Source organism: Salvelinus alpinus, chromosome 20 (genome assembly GCF_045679555.1).
Source record: "Salvelinus alpinus chromosome 20, SLU_Salpinus.1, whole genome shotgun sequence".
Taxonomy (NCBI): Eukaryota; Metazoa; Chordata; class Actinopteri; order Salmoniformes; family Salmonidae; genus Salvelinus; species Salvelinus alpinus.
In genome coordinates this window covers 44,323,883-44,348,033 of record NC_092105.1, presented here as the reverse complement: position 1 = coordinate 44,348,033, position 24,151 = coordinate 44,323,883, and the positions used below count along the sequence as shown (strand labels likewise).

General features: G+C 42.8%; 1 protein-coding gene across 7 annotated transcripts in view; it reads left to right on the top strand.

The window, feature by feature from the left end:
- The window catches only part of LOC139546975 (glutaminase kidney isoform, mitochondrial-like), a 60,361-nt gene that overhangs the window by 7,402 nt on the left and 28,808 nt on the right, over window positions 1-24,151 (top strand). For 4 of the 7 annotated variants that reach the window (XM_071355975.1, XM_071355974.1, XM_071355979.1 and 1 more), the window contains exons 2-7: window positions 10,504-10,600; window positions 12,636-12,757; window positions 16,711-16,867; window positions 17,292-17,371; window positions 18,575-18,738; window positions 22,228-22,286. In XM_071355975.1, the coding sequence (XP_071212076.1) occupies window positions 10,504-10,600; window positions 12,636-12,757; window positions 16,711-16,867; window positions 17,292-17,371; window positions 18,575-18,738; window positions 22,228-22,286 (679 nt within the window). The remainder of the gene's footprint in view (window positions 1-10,503; window positions 10,601-12,635; window positions 12,758-16,710; window positions 16,868-17,291; window positions 17,372-18,574; window positions 18,739-22,227; window positions 22,287-24,151) is intronic. The other 3 variants (XM_071355977.1, XM_071355976.1, XM_071355980.1) reach the window with 1 other exon arrangement.

Here is a 24,151-nt window from a genome sequence, read left to right as displayed (position 1 = left end):
TGTGTATGACAGTGGGCCTACACACACACTGCTCATTGTGTGAGAGGCAACTGAGTGTGAAGACTAGACTGGCCTTTGTTGGCATCCCCAGAGGCTCCCTCCTTTCTTTTTTTCTCTCCCCCTCTTTTTTTCCACCAACAGACTCAGTGGATAGCTACGCAGTTAGAGGCCAGCTAGCCTGGTTGCCATCTAGCCTACAACTCATGCAGTGCTTAATATGTGTGTGTGTTTGTGTTTACGTTTGCTTCCCTTGGTTCTTTCCGCCATGATGTGACCCGTATTCCATTTATAGTAGGGGATTAGGCTAGGTAGGAAGCTAGATTTATGCTACAGGACCGGAAGCTATTACAGTACTAAAGATGAGGGGATAAAGCCGTTAGCCCTGCATGCCCTCTACTGGAAGTAATAAACCAGTTAAGTTGGCATAGTGTAAAATCACATACAACCCATAAAAACACAGACAAAACATTTGCACAGACCCATTCTGTACATCCATTAAAACATGCAAGCATCCGAACACGTGTCTACTACACAGAATGCACACTTATTTCTTTCCCAACATAGAAACTATCTATTCTCAGCTACAGCCCAAATTGGGAAACATCTCAGAGAGCAATTTGTCATTATAAACTCACAACACAATAGTGGGGAAGTCAGAGGCTTAGACTGGAAATGAAACCAGTCATTATAGCATTAAGTGAGGTGTGGCAGGCTGGGTCAAGTGAGCAGAGTTATTTACAGTGGAGTGTGGCGGTGGTGAGCGCTGTCTTACCCAGACGCTTCTGAGTCCTAGCTTTTGGAACCCGATCTCCGCAGGGGCCCGGGGACCAGCGTCAGTGAATGAGGGAAGGAAGAGGTGAAAGCCCCAGAGAACAGGAGTGAGAATAGAGGATTGTGGCATTAATGGGGAAGCCATAATGGAGGGAAATGATGCGAGGAAGGAGTGTTGGCAGAGTGGCCATTGGTGCACGTTTTGTTCTGTATTGCTCATAGTGGATTTGCGCAAATGCAATGTAATAATGCCCAAAGTCTTCCATTGGAGGAATGACGTGTTCCATAATAACAACGTGTGTTTTAGGACACATGGTGGCTATTTAGGGTTTGTTGAAATTGTTTGCCCCAATTAGCCTTTGCCTGGGCCAGCTCAAAGGAAAAGTAATATTGGCCACAGAAGTATGGAAAGTATGATATGCAGTAATATAGGGCCAGGACGATACCAGTATCGCAATCTTTTTTTCCATGGGAAAAATTAAAACACAAAGCAGACCGAACACTTTGGTCCTTTAAAAAAACCTGCTGTATGTAAAATATTGTGTGCTATGGCTTGGAAAATAAATAATTGTGACTCTGGATGACAACAATGATGTTTGTTTGCAACATTAGGGCTGTTTTCCTAAAGAAGTTCAATCTGATTTGTTTTGTTTTCTTGACACGATACCAACGAGTATCGTGATACTGGTATCATCCCGGCCCTACAGTAAAGTTTACATGCACTTCCCTCATTTGTCTATGACCACGTCAGAAAGCTTGTCCACATCTCCCGTTTTAGATGTGGAGTGCGTTTTAATCCACTGCATTTCTACTGCAGGTGTTTACAGTGTCTCTCTCTCATTCACTCTCATTCACTCTAAAAGAATAAACACTCGAGCCTGCGCCCAGGCAACCTCGTCCTCAGATGGGCAAGCACACTGGAATAGTTTCTCAGGCCCGGTCGATTAGCAGGCCGTCCGTCCACTGTAGCATAATCTAGACGCCGACATTATTGACCTAACATCTGTTGCTAAACCATCACCCATCTGTTGGGTAAGAGATTGATCTCTGGTACAATTACCGAGAGTATGAGTTTTACGTAACATTGTCAACTTCTGAGTCAGACAAATAACAGCTAAAAAAGCTTTTAGGATATTAAAGCCAGATAGTTTGTCATTGTTTCCTTATACATATCTAATTTCATAAAGCATCCCAAACACAATGGGCAATCTCCGATACTTGTTGTAATACGTGAGCTTGATGAGTCAGAGTGAGATGTAGACGTGTGGACGGTGGACGCGATGGCCTGTGGGCCATGATACTGTAGGAAGAACCAGGCAGGAACCAAACAGGACCCAGGGAGGAAGTGAAGCATGCCAGTCCGGTGTGAACACATCCTGCCCTCAGCCATGCTCCAGGGGGGAGAGAGGCACTTAGTGCAGTGCCTGTGTAAAATAACCTGGGCCCCTGTTCCAAGAAAGGACATGTTTTCCGCCCTAGCACTTTCTACACTCCCCTGCTTTTTCCCCCTCCCATATTTTGGAGCAAAGGTCCCCTCACGTATGCAGCAGTCACAGAGGCAGATGGTTGAATGTGTTTACTTCCAAGTGACCGCTTGCTGGTCAAATTAAAAGCAAAACACCTTCCGTTTCCTGGTAACCGGGCCTCTGCGTTTGCACTTAGTCGTCGAGTCGTGGTTTTCGTCGTTTCGATCTTTTGTTTGTTTTACTTCCTACTGTGTAAATTAATTGTCTGTTGCTGTGGGGGAAAAAACGTACATATTGCAAACAACATTGTAGTGTGTTTTAAGAAATTGCCATTGCTAAAATCTCTGCCCTGTCTGTTTTTCTTCTGACATTCTTTCCTCATGTCTCACTGGCCTGTTCATCTCTTTTGGTGGTCATCCATTTTCTCTTTCGTTGCTTTGGTCTGTGGCTACAGTGACCAGCTCTCTGTGGGTTGCAAGTCACTGCTTCCACTCTCAGAGACAGGGGAAGCAGGGACTTGCGATTAGGTCGGTGGCTGGGTAAGCACTATCAAATTAGGGGGGGGGCAGGTAATGTAGGCTGTTTTCTGTCCCCCCCCACTTTGATTCTGAAATTACCATTAACCACTAATGAACTTGTAATTTTTGCACATTAAGTGTTTGAGCTAGTAATGTATCAATATTGTTTACAAATTAGCTATGACATAGCCAATGAATATATAATATCACAATGTGGGATTTCACCCCCATCTGAAAATCAAATGGTTTTGACCGTTTGGTATTTTTTTTGCGAGCTTCTTTTCTCCTCCAGCTTCGGCCATGCAATGTGCCTCGCAAAAGTGATTAGTCATTATGAAATGATCAACGTTACCCTCCATATCAAAGAATGACCACATACACTGATTGTTACCATGACTAATGCTGATGGTGAACCTGAAGAATTAAAATACATTATATTGTAAGCCCATTCAGTAGGTATAGCCAGATGAGAGCTGTGTCTCTCCGGTAGCTTACTTTTATTCCCTGTAAAACAGAGTTTTCAACAGCGCATTGATGACGATGGCCTAGCAAATTACACAAGTTGTCACTCAACTAATCCAGCCTAAAATCACGCAAGCCATTTTAGCATTTTAATGCTGAAGGTGCAGCGCAGATGTGCAAGATCAGGAACAGGCCGCCTACCTTGCGTTTGGTCAGCGCGTGATGCTGGGCACCGTGCACTAGGGTTGTTCGGCAGGCAAAATGACTTGTAGATCAATGGCTGTCAACACAGTTACATGCTTAGTTCGACACTGAAGGAGAAGACGCATCAGTTGTCACAAAATATTTGGTATTTTCGTAAGGTAGGAAGAAAGTAATTGAATCCATTTTCTGACCTTTTGCATGCTACATTTTGATCGGTTTGGAGCCCACCGACCGATGCAGTCATATCTTAAACATTTTGAATCAGGGACCTATGAATCGTTACATCCTTGGTAAATACCAATGTAGCCAAGATACACAAGCGATAGCCTTCAATGTCGGCATATTTCATATCATCCGACAAAATGAAATATTGCTCTACTCAGCTCAGCCATAGACCGATGTAGCATCCACAGAAACAACTGATGCCACTAAAATAGCAATATATGGACTCATTTAATTGGTATAATTTGCATATTGTGCGTTCGGAAGCTATTCAGACCCCTTGTCTTTTTCCACATTTTGTTACGTTAGTCTTATTCTAAAATGTATTAAATTAATGTTTTTCGTCATCAATCTACACACACTACCCCATAATGACAAAGCAAAAACAGGTTTTTAGAAATTTTTGCATATTTATTTAAAAATAAAAACAGATCCCTTATTTACATAAGTATTCAGACCCTTTGCTATGGAGACTCAAAATTGAGCTCAGGTGCATCGTGTTCCCATTGATCATCCTTGAGATGTTTCTACAACTTGATTGAAGTCCACCTGTGGTAAATTGAACATGTCTATATACGGTTCCACAGTTGACAGTGCATGTCAGAGCAAAATCCAAGCCATGAGGTCGAAGGAATTGTCCGTAGAGCTCCGAGACAGGATTGTGTCGAGGCACAGATCTGGAGAAGGATACTAAAACATTTCTGCATTATTGAAGGTCCCCAAGAACACAGTGGCCTCCATCATTCTTAAATGCAAGAGGTTTGGTACCACCAAGACTCTTCCTAGAGCTGGCTGCCCGGCCAAACTGAGCAATCGGGGGAGAAGGGCCTTGATCAGAGAGGTGACAAAGAATCCGATGGTCACTCTGACAGAGCTCCAGAGTTCCACTGTGGAGATGGGAGAACCTTCTAGAAGGACAACCATCTCTGCAGCACTCCACCAATCAGGCCTTTATGGTAGAGTGGCCAGACGGAAGCCACTCCTCAGTAAAAGGCACATGACAGTTCGCTTGGAATTGTCAGACTGGGGCGTGTGCAAAGAATATGCAAAGCTGTCATCAAGGCAAAGGGTGGCTTCTTTGAAGTATCTAAAATATTTGTATTTGTTTAATACTTTTTTGGGGGTTAGTACATGATTCCAAATGTGTTATTTCATAGTTTTGGTGTCTTCACTATTATTCTACAATGTAGAAAATAGTTTTTAAAAACTTCGAATGAGTGGGTGTGTCCAAACTTTTGACTGGTATTATATAACACCAGTCTTTTATTTTTTAATTTTTTAAAGGGAATTTCTAAGTGACCCCAAAATTTTCAACGGTTGTGTGTGTGATACTTTTGTGTCAAATATCGATATATCGTCCAAGAAAAAGATCACTATATGTAGCTGTATCGGTTTTTTTGTCCTCCATCACTACTTCAAACCCTCCAAAGCGATGAGTTACATTATTCCAACTAAGAACATTTTTCAGGTGCAATAATGACCATTTGTCAGGATGCGAATGCCAAATGTTGTAGACACACCCTAATATGCACAGTTTATCCCACGCAATACCAACACAACATGTTTGCGCAAAACGCATGCGCAAAATATGAAATCGGCTCAAGAAAGCTAGGCAAAACAGCGAGGCCTATGCTGACCCTGTCCATTAACAGTAACTGGACTCAGGAACGGCTGCAGCATTATCAATTCGAATGCATTTGAATGGCTGGAAATGAAAGTGTGAATACCCTGGAGAATTTCCTCAGGTTTTTGATGCAGTTTTAGATGTTTTTTTTTAATTTAGCATAAAAAACGCTATAATCATTGAGGAAAAAACATTAGATAATTTTTTTACTTATTTGGCTGTTCATAACAGCATTTTTTTGTAGTTTTTTTTGATGCTACATAGATTATCACACTTTCACTCCCTACACTGACTGCACGTCACTGAGGGGAAGTGGTCCCAACTAGAGGATGTAATAACACTACTCTATTGAAAGTGTTTTAAAGCAGCAATCCTTAATTGAAACATTAACTAAGTGTTCTCCCCACCAGTTTCAGTAAAAAGCTGAGGGATGAGGCTGGAGAAATGCAACGACTCTCAAATTTTGCTACTGCAATATGTTAACGCCACCTTTTCACATGTGAGAATAACATTATTTCAACCACAGTTTTCTTACATGCGAAACTGCAATTTAGATTTTCAAGTGATTGTTTTACACATGTGAACTTGCAATTCCACGTGATAAGTATGGTTTCGCCTGTGAAATTTAAGCTCAACATTTGACATGTATATTTTTTAATGGTAAACTTGATTAAACTTGTCATTTCTTTCTCATTCTTAGTCCTCTGGTTACCTTACGTTTCTAGGCTATTCAAATAACCTTTTGAGATGGAAATCCGTTACATTCATTGTTTGCTCAGGAGAAAGCCATGCATAAAACAATGAAGCGTAGCCTTCAGGCACATTCATAGCTTATCGAATGGAGAGCAATGGGAATATAGGCAAAGTTTCTTTTTAAACAGCTAGACACAAGATGGTTCAGGAGTGTCCGTATATAAATTATTTAAAAAAAAGTTTAGCCCATATCCCAATACCCATGCATTCGAGAGAGAGCGAGAGAAACAATATTTTCATTAGCATTTATTACTGGGCGTATCCTTGGCATTGGGCAAAGTCAATACTGTGTCTGTCTGGCGCAGCCCTGTTGGTCTTGCTCCAAGCAGAACATCCCCCTACGTGCTGATCTAGGATCAACCTACGACTGGATGGCATTACCCCAACAGGATTCAGTGCTTTGGACCTGGAGTCAGTGACCTGCCACTTAAGATGACTTTTACTCTTTTAGATTTATTTGACAGGGATAATGCACATCGATCATGACTTCTGTAAATGTGCCAGATTTAGTTACTCAATTTGTACCTGTAGTCGATGGCGGTGAACCTCCTAGTGAACCTGTGAAATGATTGTCTGAATCCTATCCTGAATGATCATAAATGAATTCTCCACGTACTGTATTTTAATCCTCTAATGGAATTCTTCAACTAAAACATGACCATAGTCACCTTGACGTCAGCCAGCTCTTGGATATTTCTGGCATCTGTGTCTTTGTGACTCAGCAATCTGATGGTTTGGATGTCTGTGGCTGATCTATTGGCAATGCTGTGTTAGGGTTCTTAACTGCTGAGGTGCAGGAAACCGTTGGATTGTCGTCTTCTTAGGAAGACGCAACCATCTGGGGCAAAGACTTCAGATAAACGTTAAGTCTTGATTGATACGCGATTCGGTTGTCAACAAACACCAATTGAATTAGAAATCAAACAAAACCTTGGAACACTATTATAGATTTGGTGTAAACCTGGGGCAAATTGAGACAACTGTATGTTCAGTCAACGTGAATTACTATCTTGATATTGTGACTCGGCAAGTGTTTTTTGTTGTTGTTGCTGGTGGACAGTTACCATATCTTCTGAGCAAGGGCAATCAGTGCCTTCCTTCTAGCAGTTGTGTGCCAGCTCCTCCATTGTAAGGGTTCTGGATTCTGCAGTAGATTATATAATAATGTCTGCCTGGTAGTTTGTAGCCGGTGGGTCTGGACTGAGTTGGCTCTGTGGTGTGGTTAGTGGCGTGTGAACGAGACCAGGATGTTGTCTTTATTAATCCCATCAGGGGGGGCGGGACTGGCGGGGGCATTCCAGGAATGTGGCTGCCGCACTCTGACGCTGCTGGAGTGTGTAGCATAGGGAGCAATAGTTTATGGTGTCTTTTTGTTGGCACTAGCTCCACCATGGTTGGTTGGACAAAGCCAATTGGATACCACGAAATGAATGGAGTTTTTGTAGGGTTTTGAGATAATCGCCAAAAATAAGGTAAACAGAGGCTTAGGAGATCTCATACGCTTTGTTCTATGAGATAATCTTTCTTCATCAGCTAACGTCACCTTTTTGGGGAATTTGTAAGTATTTATGTAATTTTAAAAAAGCACAAAGAATTCATAAAGGTCATGTTAACTGACTGATATTATCAACAAAACATTTTTTTACCCCTTTTTTCTCTTATTTTTCCTGTGTTAACCTCAGACCTTATCTTTGGCGTTTATCCCAAAACCCTATTCTTTCCCAATTTAATTTCCCCCATAGGAATGGCTGAACAAACCAGAGGTTACTAATTTCTGCAATTTTTTTCTACAAGCTGGCGAGCTCAATTGGCAACTGGCAATCCCAGATCACAGTGGGGATGGTAGGCTGTGTGTGCTGAACAGCATGCTGTGTGTAAACTCTGAGTGAGGGAGAGAACTGGACAGTGTGTGTGTAGCCTATACGCTCAGTGGGGATGTGTGTGACTCGATCTGCTTTGTGTTTTGTACTCAGTGGGAGCCAATGCTGAGAAAGTAGTCTGGATACTGCGTGTGTCAGTCTGACCTACAGAGGCGTGTGTGTCCTTAGTCACCCCACTGCAGACAGCAGGAAATGTAATTAAAACCAGCAGGCCCAGTGCAGTTGTCCTCCCTCTTTCTTCGCTATTCTCTAACACTGTTCTCTTTTTGTCTCGCTTTTCTCTCGCTCTGTTCTTTTTTTGTCTCCTGCTCTTTTCTCTTTTTTGTCTCGCTCTCCCTCTTCTCACTCTTTACTCAATACTCATTTGTTGGTCTAATGAGGATGATGCATGGATACATGGAACTTTATGACTCCACTCAATACTTGCTCAATGTGTTATTTCCACTAATAGCATGCATAGAGAGAATATTTGTTTAACTGTATTTACCTACTGTATGTTTTGGTAGCCACAATTGACCCATAACATAGGCTTTCCTGAGGATTCTCAGAAGGTTTCTGCTTTTTTGTAACTCTTCCAGGGCATGGATGTTTCTCTCCAGTGGTGGGGTATCCATAACTAGTGGTACCTCTAGGGAGAATATGATGATGACACCAATGGTTATTCCCAGGAGCATGACAAAGAGTTGGGTTCCTGTTTTGTGTGTTAATGTCTCATTTGTTTTTGCCTCTTTTCTTTCCCCCTCTTTCTCTCCATCGTCCTGCTTGCTTTACATTTGTGTCTGTAAGTATATTACTATTTTTGTCTCTCACAGGTAGATATTGTTTTTCTCGCTTCCTCGTTCTCCTCTACCTTTACATCCTGCCCCCCCCCCCCTGTTTACCTCTTGTCTGATATTTGTGTGATGTATTTCCCAGTTCCTCACTGCACTGCATACCTATGGATCAGACATCCAGAAGGGATGTCAGAGATTTGATCCAAAGAGTCCCCCCCCCCCCCATCATCTCCTTGCAACACTAGCCATGCCCTGAAAACCAGATGTGACTTATTCTCTAGACACCCAGAAACAACGGGAAGTACTCATAACTGCCATGTAAAAAAACATTACCTCAACTGTGACCAGCAGTAATGACTTTGAAGTACAGACGCCCTTGGCGAGACTGTATTTAAACGGTGGTAGCTCGGCTGGCAAGTGACTGTGTTGTGACGGGCGCCGTGAAAGTGGCAGTCTCGTCTGTCGCTCCTGGTAACTGTGCCACTGCCATACACAGTCAGTCACTGAGCTACAAGTGGCAATCCCACTCTGCTTTGCCAGTGCAGGCAACCGTAAGCCCTCTCTAATGTGATAACAGGGATAGAACATCAACAGGGTTAGGTAACCACTTTTTTTAACCATGCGACCACAGAAACGCACAGGGACTCATATATATATATGGACGCTCCCACACATTCAGGCTTTCCAACACGAGCTTCAGAAATCCCTCCCCAAATGTGATAATACCACATCAACAGCCGCTAGATAAACCCTGGCGAGAATGGCTCTGGACACACACAAACTGGTTGACCACCTTCTGCTATTTTGAACCTTTGGTTCATGTAACTCAAATTCAAGTGGAACTGTTATGTCTGGTTTAGCCAAAACTTCCAACAAGTCGTCTGAGAGGGTCGTCCTTTTCCATGACTGGAGTCTTTTAGCAGAATCTTCTTTTAATAGCGCACAAATGATTTGAAATGACACTGTCAAATTGAGAATCTGAGATCAATAAAAACGAACCTGTCTTCAATCCATCAGTAGCCTAGACCTAGGTGTTAAATAGGAGGAGGAAATGAGGAAATGATAGTCCTAAAAACAAACTTTCCAGTTTCACTGACTCACCCAATGATGCTCAGCTCACTCACCGGCGATGGTCAATGTGCGCTCGTGCCAAAAGCCTATCTCGCTTTTGTTTTACTCTGTAAAACGATGCTTTTTGCTCAATAGGCCTATTTGGATTTTGATAAAATGGGGCAGGGGAGTTAGAGGCAACTCAAATGAACTTTTATTAGACTTTTTTCATTGCGACAGTAAAAAAATAAAAATTGTTTCACGAGAGGTACTGGATCCTGGCAAATAGGTTCCGGAACGAAACAGTTGAAAACAGAGGTGCCGGACCCTAGTGTTTGTGTTGACACTGCATGCTCTTCAATGCAGGATGGGTGTCGTGTTTGGCTGATAAATTTACTCAAATGGGAATAAAATAGACATTTCTACATTCAAATGGATCAGAGCATGTTGACTTGAATGGGGAATATCAGTTTTAAATTATACTGTTAATCTTCCATAGGAAACCTATTGGAATCATAGAAATATAGATAATAGAAAAGACATTTCCATGTAAGTTGACATTCGGTGGTTGGTCCGGCGGCCATCTTTGTGATAGTAATTCGGTACATCAATTAACATTTCAATGATGTACCAGCTCAATTGCAGTGGTCTGAAGGGGATATGTCCTTTCTATGAATTATAGTTCTATTATGGAAGTGACAACCACCCTGTATTTCTAAAGGTGTTATTAAAGGTACTGCTCTCTGACATCTTGTGTTCCGGTGTGTTCCTTCCCTACAGGAGAAGGAAGGCAGGCATCCTGCCCAGTCTGGAGGACCTGCTCTTCTACACCATCGCAGAGGGCCAGGAGAAGATCCCCGTCCACAAATTTCTCACAGTGAGCCATACACACACCATCCTAACCCATTTTCATTATTAGACACCATTGTTCTCAGATTATTTGATGCTGTAACCATCATCTTCATCAATACTATCATTGTTATCAGCATTATTATATTTACAACATCATATTCAGAGTGACAATCACTATCGTAATTACATTTGAATAACATTAACTACATAAGGTTACACTGATCATGCTACATACTTCAGCACCACCACACAGTTTTCCATTGTCGCCATCCACATGATCATATAATTGCCATATTCGTTATCACGACGAGTTTATTTCATAAGAGTTGGATCACTGCTGCTGCCCTGTCTGCTGTCCAGAGATAATTGAAGTGAGTCCTCAGACAGAGTGATGGGGAGGTGGTTGAAGGGTGTGAAATCTATTTCCCCCCGGCCCTATCACGACATTTAGCCATTTGTCCTCTGTGTCACACATCACAGATTGAGGTGCTGCCAAAAGGTTGTTGAGACACACACACACACACACACACACACACACACACACACACACACACACACACACACACACACACACACACACACACCGTCCTTTATTACTCCAGCTTATCTGATCTTATTGGTCTATTTATCACCAGAGTGTCCTCTTCACTGCTTCCTTTACACCCTTCCCTGGGTAGGAGGAGTGTGTAACAGAACCTTGCACACATTGTTGTTTTTTGTGGTAGGGCATTCTCTAACGTTCTCCTGTGTCTCCTACACAATCCCTTTTTTAGGGAACTAGGAACTGTGCCCATCTTCTTAACCAGGGATATTGGGTTAAGAACTGTGCCCAGCTTGGATTGAGTCATAGCCCCATAGTATATCAATGAGTTGTTTGACCCAATTTAGGCATACTGTAGATGATTGGGATAACAGCTACAGCAGGCTCTCCCCGCTGGTGGGTGTGATGACCTGCTGTAACGTCCTCAAACAAGTGTATGAACATCTAGTTCTAAAACTCAAAATGTTTCTGTTGTGTGCCAAGGGAAAAACGGTCAGGAAAATAGGGCTATTGTGAATATAGGTGATTCTGTTGGAACTTGCAGTCTGACTATCTTTGTTATGATGCCAAGAATCATATTAGCCTATATTTACAGCCATTGATTTTTTTTCACAGTTTCATGAAACAAATCTTATGGAGAGAACTTTTTCCCTGACAGTTTTTCCCAACGCGGCGGCATATGTAATGGCATAGGAAAAGATCTGAGGGCCAGCATATGATTAAACACACTCATGCACCCAAACCCACACACCGATTCTGACACAATATTAGGAACACTAGGTGAATACAAACATGTACACACAGTCAAATAATTCCCCCTGGGTTTTACGGGAGAAACACAGCTTCGTGACTCTGCTACTTCACAGCTTCTCTTCCCTGAAGCACATGTGGATTTTGAACCAGGCTAGGTCTGTGAGAGGTTTTGCTGAGAAAGTGACTTCCCATAATCATGTGGTAACCTCGTGTTTGAGCATTCTAACTGTAACAATGAAGTTGGGAAAAAAAGAACATATTTGCCTATATTCTATTTATCGAATATCGGTGGAATTATCGTCCGATATCAGTAAAAGGCCAATATCGGCTGATTTAATATTGGTCTTTAGGTCCCAGATCTGGTTGTGCTCTTGCCAACTTCATTGCTATTTGGCATGACAATCAGTGACGAGTTGCCATGATGGCACAAACCGTCTCGGGCTATATACAGTATATACGGTTTTATTTTATTTTTAGGAACTTTGCCCGTCTTCTGTAACTGTTCTCCCAGGCCGCTTGAATAGCTTCCTTTCCTTGATTCCTTCACGATCACAGAGAGCTAATCAGGTCTGATCAGTGCTAATAAAGGAAGAGAGACCAGGAATGGACGCTTTTCATACGCCTTTCAACACCAAGGACGTTTTTTTTTTTTTTACTTTGGGCCCACCAAGGTTAACCCAGAGTTTCTGTGACTGCTCAGTGCGGGCCCACCATGGCTAAACCAGAGTTGTGTGACACCCCCCCCCCCCCCCCACTTCTTCTGCAGGCATTAAAGGCCACAGGACTACGCACAGGAGATCCCCGGCTGAAGGAATGCATGGACACCCTTAAAGTAACCCTGAAGAACACCTCGGACGGAGTCATGCTGGACAGACACCTCTTCAAGAAGTAAGTGTTGTTGCCCGATACGAATCAGAGACGCTCAGTAGTGTTAACGATATATGGATCGATAGAGTGGGGCGTGAATATGCTGTTGGCTATGCATTACTCATTTCACAATATTGTACCCACGCGAACAAGGCTGGCTTGGATATTTTCTTTTCACATGGTCTCGTTCAGCACTGTTCATGCAACTATGGTGGATGCTTAACCCGACCAGCTCAGTTTGGCTCGTCTCAGTAGTGTGAAAAGCCCTAATGAGGGATGATTGACTCATGACAGCGAGTCGTTGTGTCTGTGCAGACAGAGCTCCAGTTCCTGCGTGTTTTCCTCATCATAACAGCTCTAGCTCATGAATCATTCAGCCCGTCTGTTCTCTGGGTTAAGATGGAATCCATTATTCACGTCTCCCCCTTCTGTGCCAAGCTAGAGGAAACCCAGTGATCTACTTCCTGCCACAGTGTCACACGGCCCAGATCGAACCTAATTGTTGACATCCTGTCCTGAACCTTGTCACCTCAATGGAAACTAACTAATCCCGGTGATGTCACTTTGTTTCTATGAGCCACGTGTTTTAAAATGCATTTCTTACAATGAGCCATGAGCTATTATGAATGCTTATAGCATGTCTTTAATGTGTATTACCACTTCTGAGTAATGCTATATGAATGCAGTTGTTGTCTTTTGGCCACAAAAGGCTGTGAAGATGAGCCCTGAGCTGTTATGAAGCCCTGAGCTGTCTTATCATCCACTATGCCGAAGTCAAGGTGACGTGATAATAGGCCATCTCAAGTGCATTCATAATGCATTATAACGGGGTGGCTTACAGAGAGCGTTACCCCAAATCCTTCCAGAACAGGTTCTATCAGACAGAGACCCCACCAGAGCCAATAGGATGTCGTGTCGTTCAGGCAGAAAGCGTCACGCTCACATATAGAGCCATGACACAGGACATCATGTGCTCTCTGCAGCATGTGTTATGTTATAGATTTGATGTCTTCACTATTATTCTACAATGTAAATCCCTTGAATGAGTAGGTGTCTCCAAACTTTTGACAGGTACGGTGCAGTGAGCAATATGTTTGGACCATCAAATCGCAATAAACTCACGGTATCGAATGGCAATCCATGTAGACTCGTGAGAATCGCATTATCGACACATAAGTATCGTGATAATAACGGATCGTGAGGTCCCTGGCAATTCCCAGCCCTAGCGTGTACCCCCACCCACACACACCTGCCCCCCATCTTACTCAAAGACAAACAAGCTTGGTTAACCCCACAAGCTTGTTTACAGCCACGCACACACTGGGCCTGACAGTTGTCATTAGCGGCCAACGCGGTGTGTCTTATTTCTAAGTTTCTGTGGCGAAGGGAAATGACTTAGCGGTGCATGAGTACACTCATTCGTTCTCCCTTCCTCATCTTACCTAACAACATCACGCTCTGGACACCGTTAAGCTACACCGCCCTAACTGGCCAATTAGCAGAGGGGTTCCCAAACCTTTTCACTCAGTCCACCCTTCCTACATTGGGGAACATCCCGCGCACCATGTCTTACTATTGGCACAAGCACTGTTCATGACACAAACTATGACACAAACTGGTCACACCCCTCTTGTTGGTGGAGATAATTTAGCAGGGAAATGTATTTCCTGCAATTCTACACGTTTTGTTATGGGGGGGCAGAGAAAATGTTGCTGTTTTTAAACAACATTTCTCTTGCATTTCTATACGTTTTGCCATGTCTAACGTGTATTCATGTGATATGTTTTAGCGACTCAAACGTTACAACAAAATCTATGGTCTGCATAACCTAGCTAAAAAAAACATGTAGCTGACATGGGCTAGTTGATCTGGACATTTCTACAAGTTATAAATATCTCTAAGGTTTGCAATGACTGATATGACAGGAGGAAAACTGATGATGCACTACCCAATTTCGAAATTGCACCTTGTGCATTCTACTATTACAACTTTCAAGAGTAAGTTGAAAGCTGGACTGAGTTTTTTTTTTTTAAAGAGGGGGGTTTGGGAACCTCTGACCTAGCACTTTCATTCTCTCTGTTGTCACCCGCTGAACACATTGTGGGTGTGGGTGGTAGTAGGCTGGCCAGGTTAACATTGACAGGACACTGTGTAAAACGATAGGCTCTGTCCACTCGTCCTTTCTGCTGTTGATGGACGGTAGACTAGACGGGGGGTCCGGACCTCCTGGAGCAGCAGAGCCAAACCACAGAAAGTCTATGTACTGCAGTGTTCGGTCGTAGGCTCAAATGACTCAGTTGATTGGCGTGCGGTGCTTGCAACATCAGGGTTGTATTCATTAGGGCACACTGTAGCAAAACGTTTTGTAACAGAAAACATTTCATTATTGGAGAAGTTCAGGTAGTCCCTTCCAGTTTCTAACGTTTGTTGCCTAATGAATACGACCCAGGGTTGCATTCGGAACATTTCAGATGGTAATGTCTTGCTCACATGATTGCTCGGCTGGGTGCCGTGTCAGGTGTTCGCTGCCTGCTTTTCTGCCCAGTGTCACCCATCACCACAAATTAAACGTCAAATATCTATGTGTGTGGCGATGGTCAGCTATTTTTAAGACACCGGGGCAAGGTGGAAACGAGTGATGGCACTATTATACAGTCGCACTGAAACTGGTCCGTTTGTCCGGAGCCAAACTGGTCTCCATATCTACACGCCGTGCCCAGTTATGCCCATGCCAGTCTTCCTGTTTTCATCTGCATCTAGAGGAAGTGCTGCCTTGTACAATAGTTTTCCTTGTGGTTTCAAGAAAAGTTTGTGTGTGCGCATACAGTTCTTTCTGGGTGGTTCCCTAAAGACAACCCTTCCGTTATTCACCACCCCCTCTGGAATAGTTTGCCCCTAGAACATTTCTGTAACTGCAGCCTGCTCGGTGAGTCTCCAAGGCCTAGCCTATAGCTCCCTGAGGGATGTGTATGTAAATGATTGCAGCAGAGGGATGATGATGGAACTATATGGGATGTCTGTCTCCTGGACACACCTGGGTGTTATATCCTTCAATGTGTTAAATGCTAATATTGGCTAGCAACTCTCTCCTGAGGCCTGGCGGCACGTTAAAAACAGTATCCTACAAGAAACCATGCATTCAAACCTTTTTAGATACAGTATGGTTATCGATTTGTTCTACAAGGATGGAAGGGGATCTTTAGGAATAAGGCACTGCATCTCAGTGATAGACGCTTTACTACAGACACCCTGGTTCGAATCCAGACTGTATCACAACCGGCCGTGATTGGGAGTCCCATAGGGCGGCGCACGTCGTCCGGGTTTGGACCGTGTAGGCCGTCATTGTAAACAAGAATTTGTACTTAACTGAGTTAGATAAGGGTTAAATGAAATAAAAATTAAATGATAAACTGCCCTAGTTGCCACCTCACTTTTCTTTTTAGTAGGCCATATACTGTGGTCATTGAGATAAGCATCTTTTATGAATGTTCATGTAGCACTCACAAAGCTACAGTAAGTGAGTTTTGTTTATCTTAAGTTAACCAGGCACTGGTATTTAAACGTTCCTCCTATACTGAGTCTCCTCCTTACACATCTGAACAGCCAGTACATCTCCTTGTTGCTATACAGGGCTTTAGTGATGCATGTTCTTTCTCACTTCATCTGACCTGACCTCGGCCCAAATTCCTGACTGTGGCCCTTTTCCTTCCCATATATCCCTGATGTCTAACAATAACATGTTCTGACAGAATGTAAACATTCTACATTCCTCTCTCTCCCTCAGTGACATGAATAAGGATATTTTATATTTTCAAGTTTAGAAGTCAGAACTCATCACTATAAAAAAAGTTTGTCAGTTTAGTGTCTATTTTGTTGCTCACCATGGCTATGTTAGCTCCATGCGAACTACCTGAGCAAAGAGGGACTCATGTCATCTAATGTCCAAATAACCTCTACCACCCTCCTGCCTCCAGATGTGTCCAGAGCAACATAGTCTTGCTCACCCAGGCCTTCCGCAAGAAGTTTGTCATCCCCGACTTCCAGTCCTTCTCTTCTCACATCGACGAGCTCTACGAGAGTGCCAAAAATCTGACCGAAGGCCAGGTTGGTAATCAGCCCATCCCGGGGGAGGTGGGTGGACGCCATCCTTCTCGTTGTTCCTGTGGTCTGCCTCTTTCACCTTTTATCTTTGTCTTCCACCTCCTCTGTGGTATCGTCAATGGCAGACCTTGTGTGTAGCTGGAGTTTTCTTATGTATCCTTTTCTTCTGTGTGCGCTTACCTGTACACGCTTAGAAAAAAGGGTTCTTCGGCTGTCCCCATAGGAGAACCCTTTTTGGCTCCATGCCGAACCCTTTTGTGGAAAGGGTTTTACATGAACTCAAAAGTGTTCTACCTGGAACCAAAAAGGGTTCTCCTATGGGAACAGCCGAAGAACCGTTTTTAGGTTCTAGATGGCACCTTTTTTTTCTCCTAAGACTGTATGTATTTTTGTCAAGGGAGCTGGCAGTCTTACACGAACAGGTGTTGGAACTATTTTTCTCTCTCTGCCGCAGGTTGCAGACTACATTCCCCAGCTTGCCAAATTTAGCCCAGACCTGTGGGCCGTGTCTCTGTGTACAGTGGATGGACAAAGGTTAGACTCGCGCCTCACCACACCATTATGTACTCATTAAGCTTTTATCATGTGATTGAGGCAGGGTTATTATTATTATCTTTAAGACCAACAGTTGGTAAGTTGGTCAACAGTTGGCAACACTGAAAATGCACACGCTTCCGCTATTTAACATCTGCAAATTGACCCAGTGATGGGATATCTCAAGGCCATCTGAACTGGGATAAGGGCCAGCTAATCTTCCAGTAGAAGCCAAACATTACGATTTGGGGTGCGAAGTTTAGTTCTGGCGCACTCATTGATAATAGATATGGTAAAATAACAACCAATCTTAGGGGGTGTTAGTGTCGTTTACAGACATATAAACACACAATCTCTCCTCTTTATGATGTTTGCTGTAGGATAGAAAGTCATAAAGATAACATTGGAATGAGGTGTTTTGTTGAAACATGTTGAAACACCATGATGCACTAAATAGGGAGGGGCAGTTATCTGGATGCCCCTTAGCATCTCTCCTTTTCTTTCTCTGTCGTTCTTACTGTCTTTCTCAGTCTATCTATTCCCTCTCTCTCTCTTTCAACCTACCTCTTCCTCTCTGTTTCTCTATTTCTGTTCTTCATCTTTCTTTCCTTCTATCCTGTCTCTTTTCCCCCCCTCTGTATTCCATCCGCCACAGTCTTTCTCCCTCTACCTCTTTTTCACTTTCTTCCACCCCCTTCTGAGCTTCTCACTTTTCTGTGTCTCCTCTCCCCATCTCCTTTAATGACGGCCCATGAGTGACGATGTCTGGTCATAGTGACCTTCTTTAACAATACGTTAACTCGCTCACTCCTCCCCCACTTGATTATATGGTTTGAAATACAGTGTTGAGAGCCATCATGCGCTCCAGATATTGCACACTGCTTTAGTGTTCAGCCTCAGTAAGAAAACCTCCCCAGTTGAATAGTTCCTGCTTGCACACAGCGGTTCTTGGCAGAGTTGAGGCCAATATCTGCATTGAAATTATATTTTTATGAACAATTTCTAACTGTCCTCAAGCCGTTCTTGTGATATCAGTGTTATTATTACCTTAAACGGATGTGAGAGAAGCTCTGTTATCATGTGACGTGATGACACGTAAAGTCAATTAAGGTGCATCTGGTTTGTGATGTGTAGGAAGCCTTAAAGAACAGGGAAGCGGGACTGGATTAACCTGTTCTTAAGCCTGCTTTTGTTTCTCCTCAGACACACGGTAGGCGACACCAAGGTCCCCTTCTGCCTGCAGTCGTGTGTGAAGCCGCTGAAGTACGCCATCGCGGTGCACGACCACGGCACCGAGTACGTGCACCGCTTCATCGGGAAGGAGCCCAGCGGCCTGCGCTTCAACAAGCTCTTCCTGGACGAGGACGGTGAGCTGGGAGGGACACACACAGCTTTGTTTCTCAGCGCTGATCCTGCTCGGGCACAGAATTAGACTAGAATGACCAGAATGGGGAAAGCCCCTCAGGTCACGCCAGGGACCAGTTTGAATCCAAATCACAATAATGTTGAATCCAGATCACACCGTTAAATTATGTATCCCTGTCATCAAATGTTATTTCAAATCACTACAGGTCAGGTAAATAGGCAGGTACAGCAGACTGTTTTTTTCCCACTTGTTCCAGACATCTAAAATAAATAAATACACATATTTTTCTGAGCAGTATGACGTAGCTAGGTCATAGATCAAAGTACGCCATAGGCACTTTGCCTTTGAGTGCCCCCGTCCCCCGTCCTCTCGCCATCCCCTTTGTTTGATTATTTTACCTCTTAAGTGCTTTTGATGAAGAGCCCACAAGTGATGTCTCTTTCCCCAGTCCCCTCTGTCTACACATCGATGCCTCGAGCGTCATCATCCATCCAACACGGTTACAAATGCCACTGCTTTCTAACTGCTCTCCAGCTAATGACGCATCCACCGCGGAATACAAGGCGGGCTGATTGGTTGTAAATGTTGACATCACCAATAAAAAGAGTGGGGAGAGGCCCTTACTTGCACCACACCAACCCCAACCGCCTTAGTCTATTTTCAATCCAACTTGGCCTTTCGACAACTGTTGCTATGGCGACGTGATGAAACTTGAATGATTCAGAGGCCATTCCCCCCCTCTGCTCACTAGGGGTGGGCTGACATATGATGAGGAGTCGGGGGTCTCACACAGTGTCCTCCTGCTTGCTTTTCCACCTACGATTCTACATCTAGCTCCCTCAGAATACCAATAGAAAGATCAATGGTGACCCAGGAATAGAAGAAAGAGAACCTGTCAAGAGTCCCAAAGGTGCGTGTGTGTGTCCTAGCTGGCCATATGGAAACCTCAATGTTTTCCTACACACACATTATGTAGTCGAAGTTAAGGTGACCTTCATTCCCTCAACACATTTGACTACCAAATGGAGGATACATTTCACTGTCCTCCTTACCCCAAGAAATGGGATATGCCTGTGCTGGTAAATCAGAGCAAACATTAAAAAACTATACATTTGTATTGGATATGTTCAGGTGTTACCTCCTCCATTTCAATACGTTTTCTCCCATTTAGTTCCTACTGACATTTTGACAATGTGTTAAATTTGCGCTCGTCATAAGAACGATACAGTATGTAATGACGTACTCTACAGTGCCTTCAGAAAGTATTAACACCCCTTGACTTTTTCCACATTTTGTGTTATAGCCTGATTTTTTTTTTTTTTACAAATGATTTCAAAATGAAAAGCTGAAATGAGTCAGTAAGTATTCAACCCCTTTGTTATGGATAAAAAATAAAACAAATGTGTAAATACCAGAATAGAAATGTGCTTAACAAGTCACATACTAAGTTGCATGGACTCACTCTGTGTCCAATAATAGTGTTTAAAATGATTTTTTTACTACTTCATCTCTGTACCCCACACATACATCTGTAAGGTCCCTCAGTGAAGCAGTGAATTTCAAACACGGATTCAACCACAAAGACTAGTGAGGTTTTCAAATGCTTCACAAAGAAGGGCACCTATTACATACATTGAATATCCCTTTGAGAATGGTGAGGTTATTAATTACACTTTGGATGCTGTATCAATACACCCAATCACTACAAAGATACAGACGTCCTTCCTAACTCAGTTGCCGGAGAGGAAGGAAACCGCTTAGGGATTTCACCATGAGGCCAATGGTGAGTTTAAAACGGTTACAGAGTTTAATGGCTGTGATAGGATAAAAGTGAAGATGGATCAACAACATTGTAGTTACTCCACAATACTAACCTAATTGACAGATATTCCTAAAAAATGCATCCTGTTTGCAACAAGGCGCTATAGTAAAACTGTTTTTTAAAAAGTAGCAAAGCAATTAACCTTTTGTCCTGAATACAAAATGCTATGTTTGGGGCAATTCCAATACAACATTTTACTGAGTACCTCTCCATATTTTCAAGCATAGTGGTGGCTGCATCATGTTATGGGTGTGCTTGTAATCGTTAAGGACTGGGGAGTTTTTCAGTAGCAAAATCTTAAAGGAAAACCTGGTTCAGTCTGCTTTCCACCAGAGATTAATTCACCTTTCAGCAGGACAATAACCTGAAACACAAGGTCAAATATACACTGGAGTTGCTTTCCAAGTAGACATTGAATGTTCCTGAGTGTCTGAGTTAGTTTTGACTTAAATCTAATTGAACATCTATTGCAAGACCTACAAATGGTTGTCTAGCAATGATCAACAATCAATTTGACAGAGCTTGAAGAATTTTGAAAAGAATAATGTGCAAATATTGCACAATCCAGGTGTGGAAAGCTCTTAGAGACTTACCCAGAAAGATTCACTTCTGTAATCGCTGCCAAAGGTGCTTCTACAAAGTATTGACTCAGGAGATTTCTTAATTTCATTCTCAATACATTTGCAACATTTTCAACAACACAAAATTTAATTTGTCATTTTGGGGGTATTGTGTGTAGATGGGTGGTAAAAATATAAATTGTATCCATTTTTAAATCAAGCAGTAACAACAAAATGTGGATTAAGTCAAGGGGTATGATTACTTTCTGAAGGCACTGTAACTGTCTCAGGGTTGTGTTCAGTCACTGAAACCCCATAATCCTTAGCGCTGGTGCACATCTGAGTAGCAATCTGGGCCCATATCCTCAAAGCTTCTCAGAGTAAGAGTGCTGATCTATGATCAGTTTAGCCTTTTAGATCATAATAAATGTGCTTTATATGGACAGATCCTAGATCAGGACTCCTACTTACAGACACTTTGTGGATACGGGCCCTGGTCTTTATCATCCCCTGTCTGCGTGGGCCATGTGCCACTGTTCTCAGAATCCTCTGGTGGAGGTGCCAGGATAGCTATGTCAATTTGGTGACCGTTATGTAAGGAGGTTAAGACTCACTGCAGCGAGAGAAGTAGCCTTGACATTTGGACATTGAGCAGGACCCAGATCATGTTGTTTGTTTAGTGTTCATTTCACTTTGCCCCTAACCCTGACAAATCTCATTAGTATCGAAGTAGTCAGAGAGAAAGTGTTGGTCTGTCATGTTTGAATAACAAACCTGATTGATTCAAGTGCAGGCTTGCATCTGTTCCCAGTGCTCTATGCCAAATGACATTTGCATATCCATTTCATTACAATACATTTAAAAAAGGTTTGCAAAATTATGAATGGATTGTCTAGTGTCGACAGTGGTCTGTGTTTGATATGGTTCTATGAATTTGTATGTCATTTTACAATGAAAGGCACGTCACTCCAACATTCTTCGTAGCAAGCATTTATAACCGATACCTTAGTACATTTTTGAAAAGGCTCTGCAAGGAATCCTTCCCACTCTAGGTCTTTGAGATTTGTAATCAATATTTTAAGTTAGTGTATATCTTTTTTTCCCCCAGATAAGCCCCACAACCCCATGGTGAACGCCGGCGCTATTGTTTGCACCTCACTGATAAAGGTAAGAATCCACTTGTGTTTCTGTGTATTTTGACTGTCTGTCTCATTCATAGTTCATACCAATGACCTCCGGCCCAGATAAGGTACATTTGCCTTGTTCACTCTGTCCCAGCGTCGATATTTGATTAGTGACGAGCGCCGCGATCTAACACAGGGGTCTTCAACCTTTTCTTGCCCAGGGGCCCCGGTCATGGCACACCGGCGACCCAGGGACCCCATCATATGTTAGCAATTAGGTGAATGATAATGGCAGGGAGAAGTAATAAACATTATAAATTAATAGATTTGGTAGATTGTTTTTCTCTTTTTTTTACTGTAGGTATGTACAAAATTAGCTTAGTCTGTTATTGCTTGCGATATTGATAAAAACAGAGTCCGGGTCAGTGTGGTAGACAGATAACGTTTGGAATGCCTCAAGGGGGTTAACCTAGTTTGTTATCATCATCATCGTGTGTTTGTCTGAGAGAACACCTCTTGACTTAACAGAGAGGCATGAAGTCGACTGCTAGGTGATTGCCATGGCGATTAAGACCTGTCGTAATCCTCCCTGAGAGGGATTTAGGGCAGCCACACTTTGGACATGATTTTGCCGCCCCAGGTGATAATAACCTGGATGGACAAACAGAAAGACACACACACACACACACACACACACACACACACACACAAACAGACAAAGCTATGTCAGAGAGATCATGGAGCACTTTAGCTGAGCCCGCCAAGCAGGGTTTCCGTTAGTAAAATGTGGCACTGGACATTTGCCTGGCAGCATTTCAATTTATCAGACCCATATGAATTGGGTGCGTAACTTGGTTAGGCCGTCCACCCACGGTGCTCGGAAGTACAGAAATCCCATTTAGATTAGGGTAATTCATTTTAACAGAACATGTAACTTGAGGATGCAACGACGGGCTTCCTTCTTACCGAATTCCGATGCGCACTTTGAAGATGTTAGAGTAACTGTCCACATGTACTTTCCCTCAGCCAACAAGACGAGTAACGAACAGTCAAATCACTAGTCTATGTCAATAGTAGAAAAGATGACCTATTCTATTGGTCAGCTTGGCGAGAAAGAAATAGCCTATTCCAAACAGACTCTGGGACAGTTGTGGGACTATAGATTCCAAAGTAATACAAGCAGTAGGCTACATAAAACAACGTTAAAAAGCAATGAGGCTGATACAACAGATCAGAACATTTAGCTTAAAATGTTGATAAACTATTATATCTTCACATTATAAGTGCAGCAATGCAGACAAGGCAGTAGGCTAGGCGCGGATGTTCATTCCATAATGCAATCAGTGGGAAACCACAGAGATTAAAATATCCATTAGAAATTGTGAAAGAGGGGAGATCTAAAGATGCAAAGACTAGCATGGGTTGCTAATTTGACTAGGATTGTGCCTTTGGCTACTGGACAGTGAAATAAAGTTGATTTGAAAACCAATAGAACATGAGAGAAATAGGCTACTGCTTTCAATGGCATATGGGAGACTTCCAAATGCCACGGATATGGTCGGATTCATAATATGTAGTAAAACGTTCAGGTTTCAAACAATTAAGTACATGTTTGCAAAATGCATACTACCTCCAGCTCATTGCAAAGTCGTGTGACGCGTGAATGAAACCTGCCTTCTGTTACCTATGCACAGGCGAATAAGAAGCGTGCTTCAATTACTAGTTGAGAAATAATAATAGTCTAAAGGTGATTGCCTTGACTAATAATAGTCAACTCTAAAGTTATGCAATGATTGGGTTTATAAAAGCACCTTTCAATCCAGCAGCAAGGAAAGAGCTGTTTGAGGACCTAGAGCAGCAACTATCGTGCTGTCTGACAGATTTTTCACTCAAAGGCGCTGCATCTGG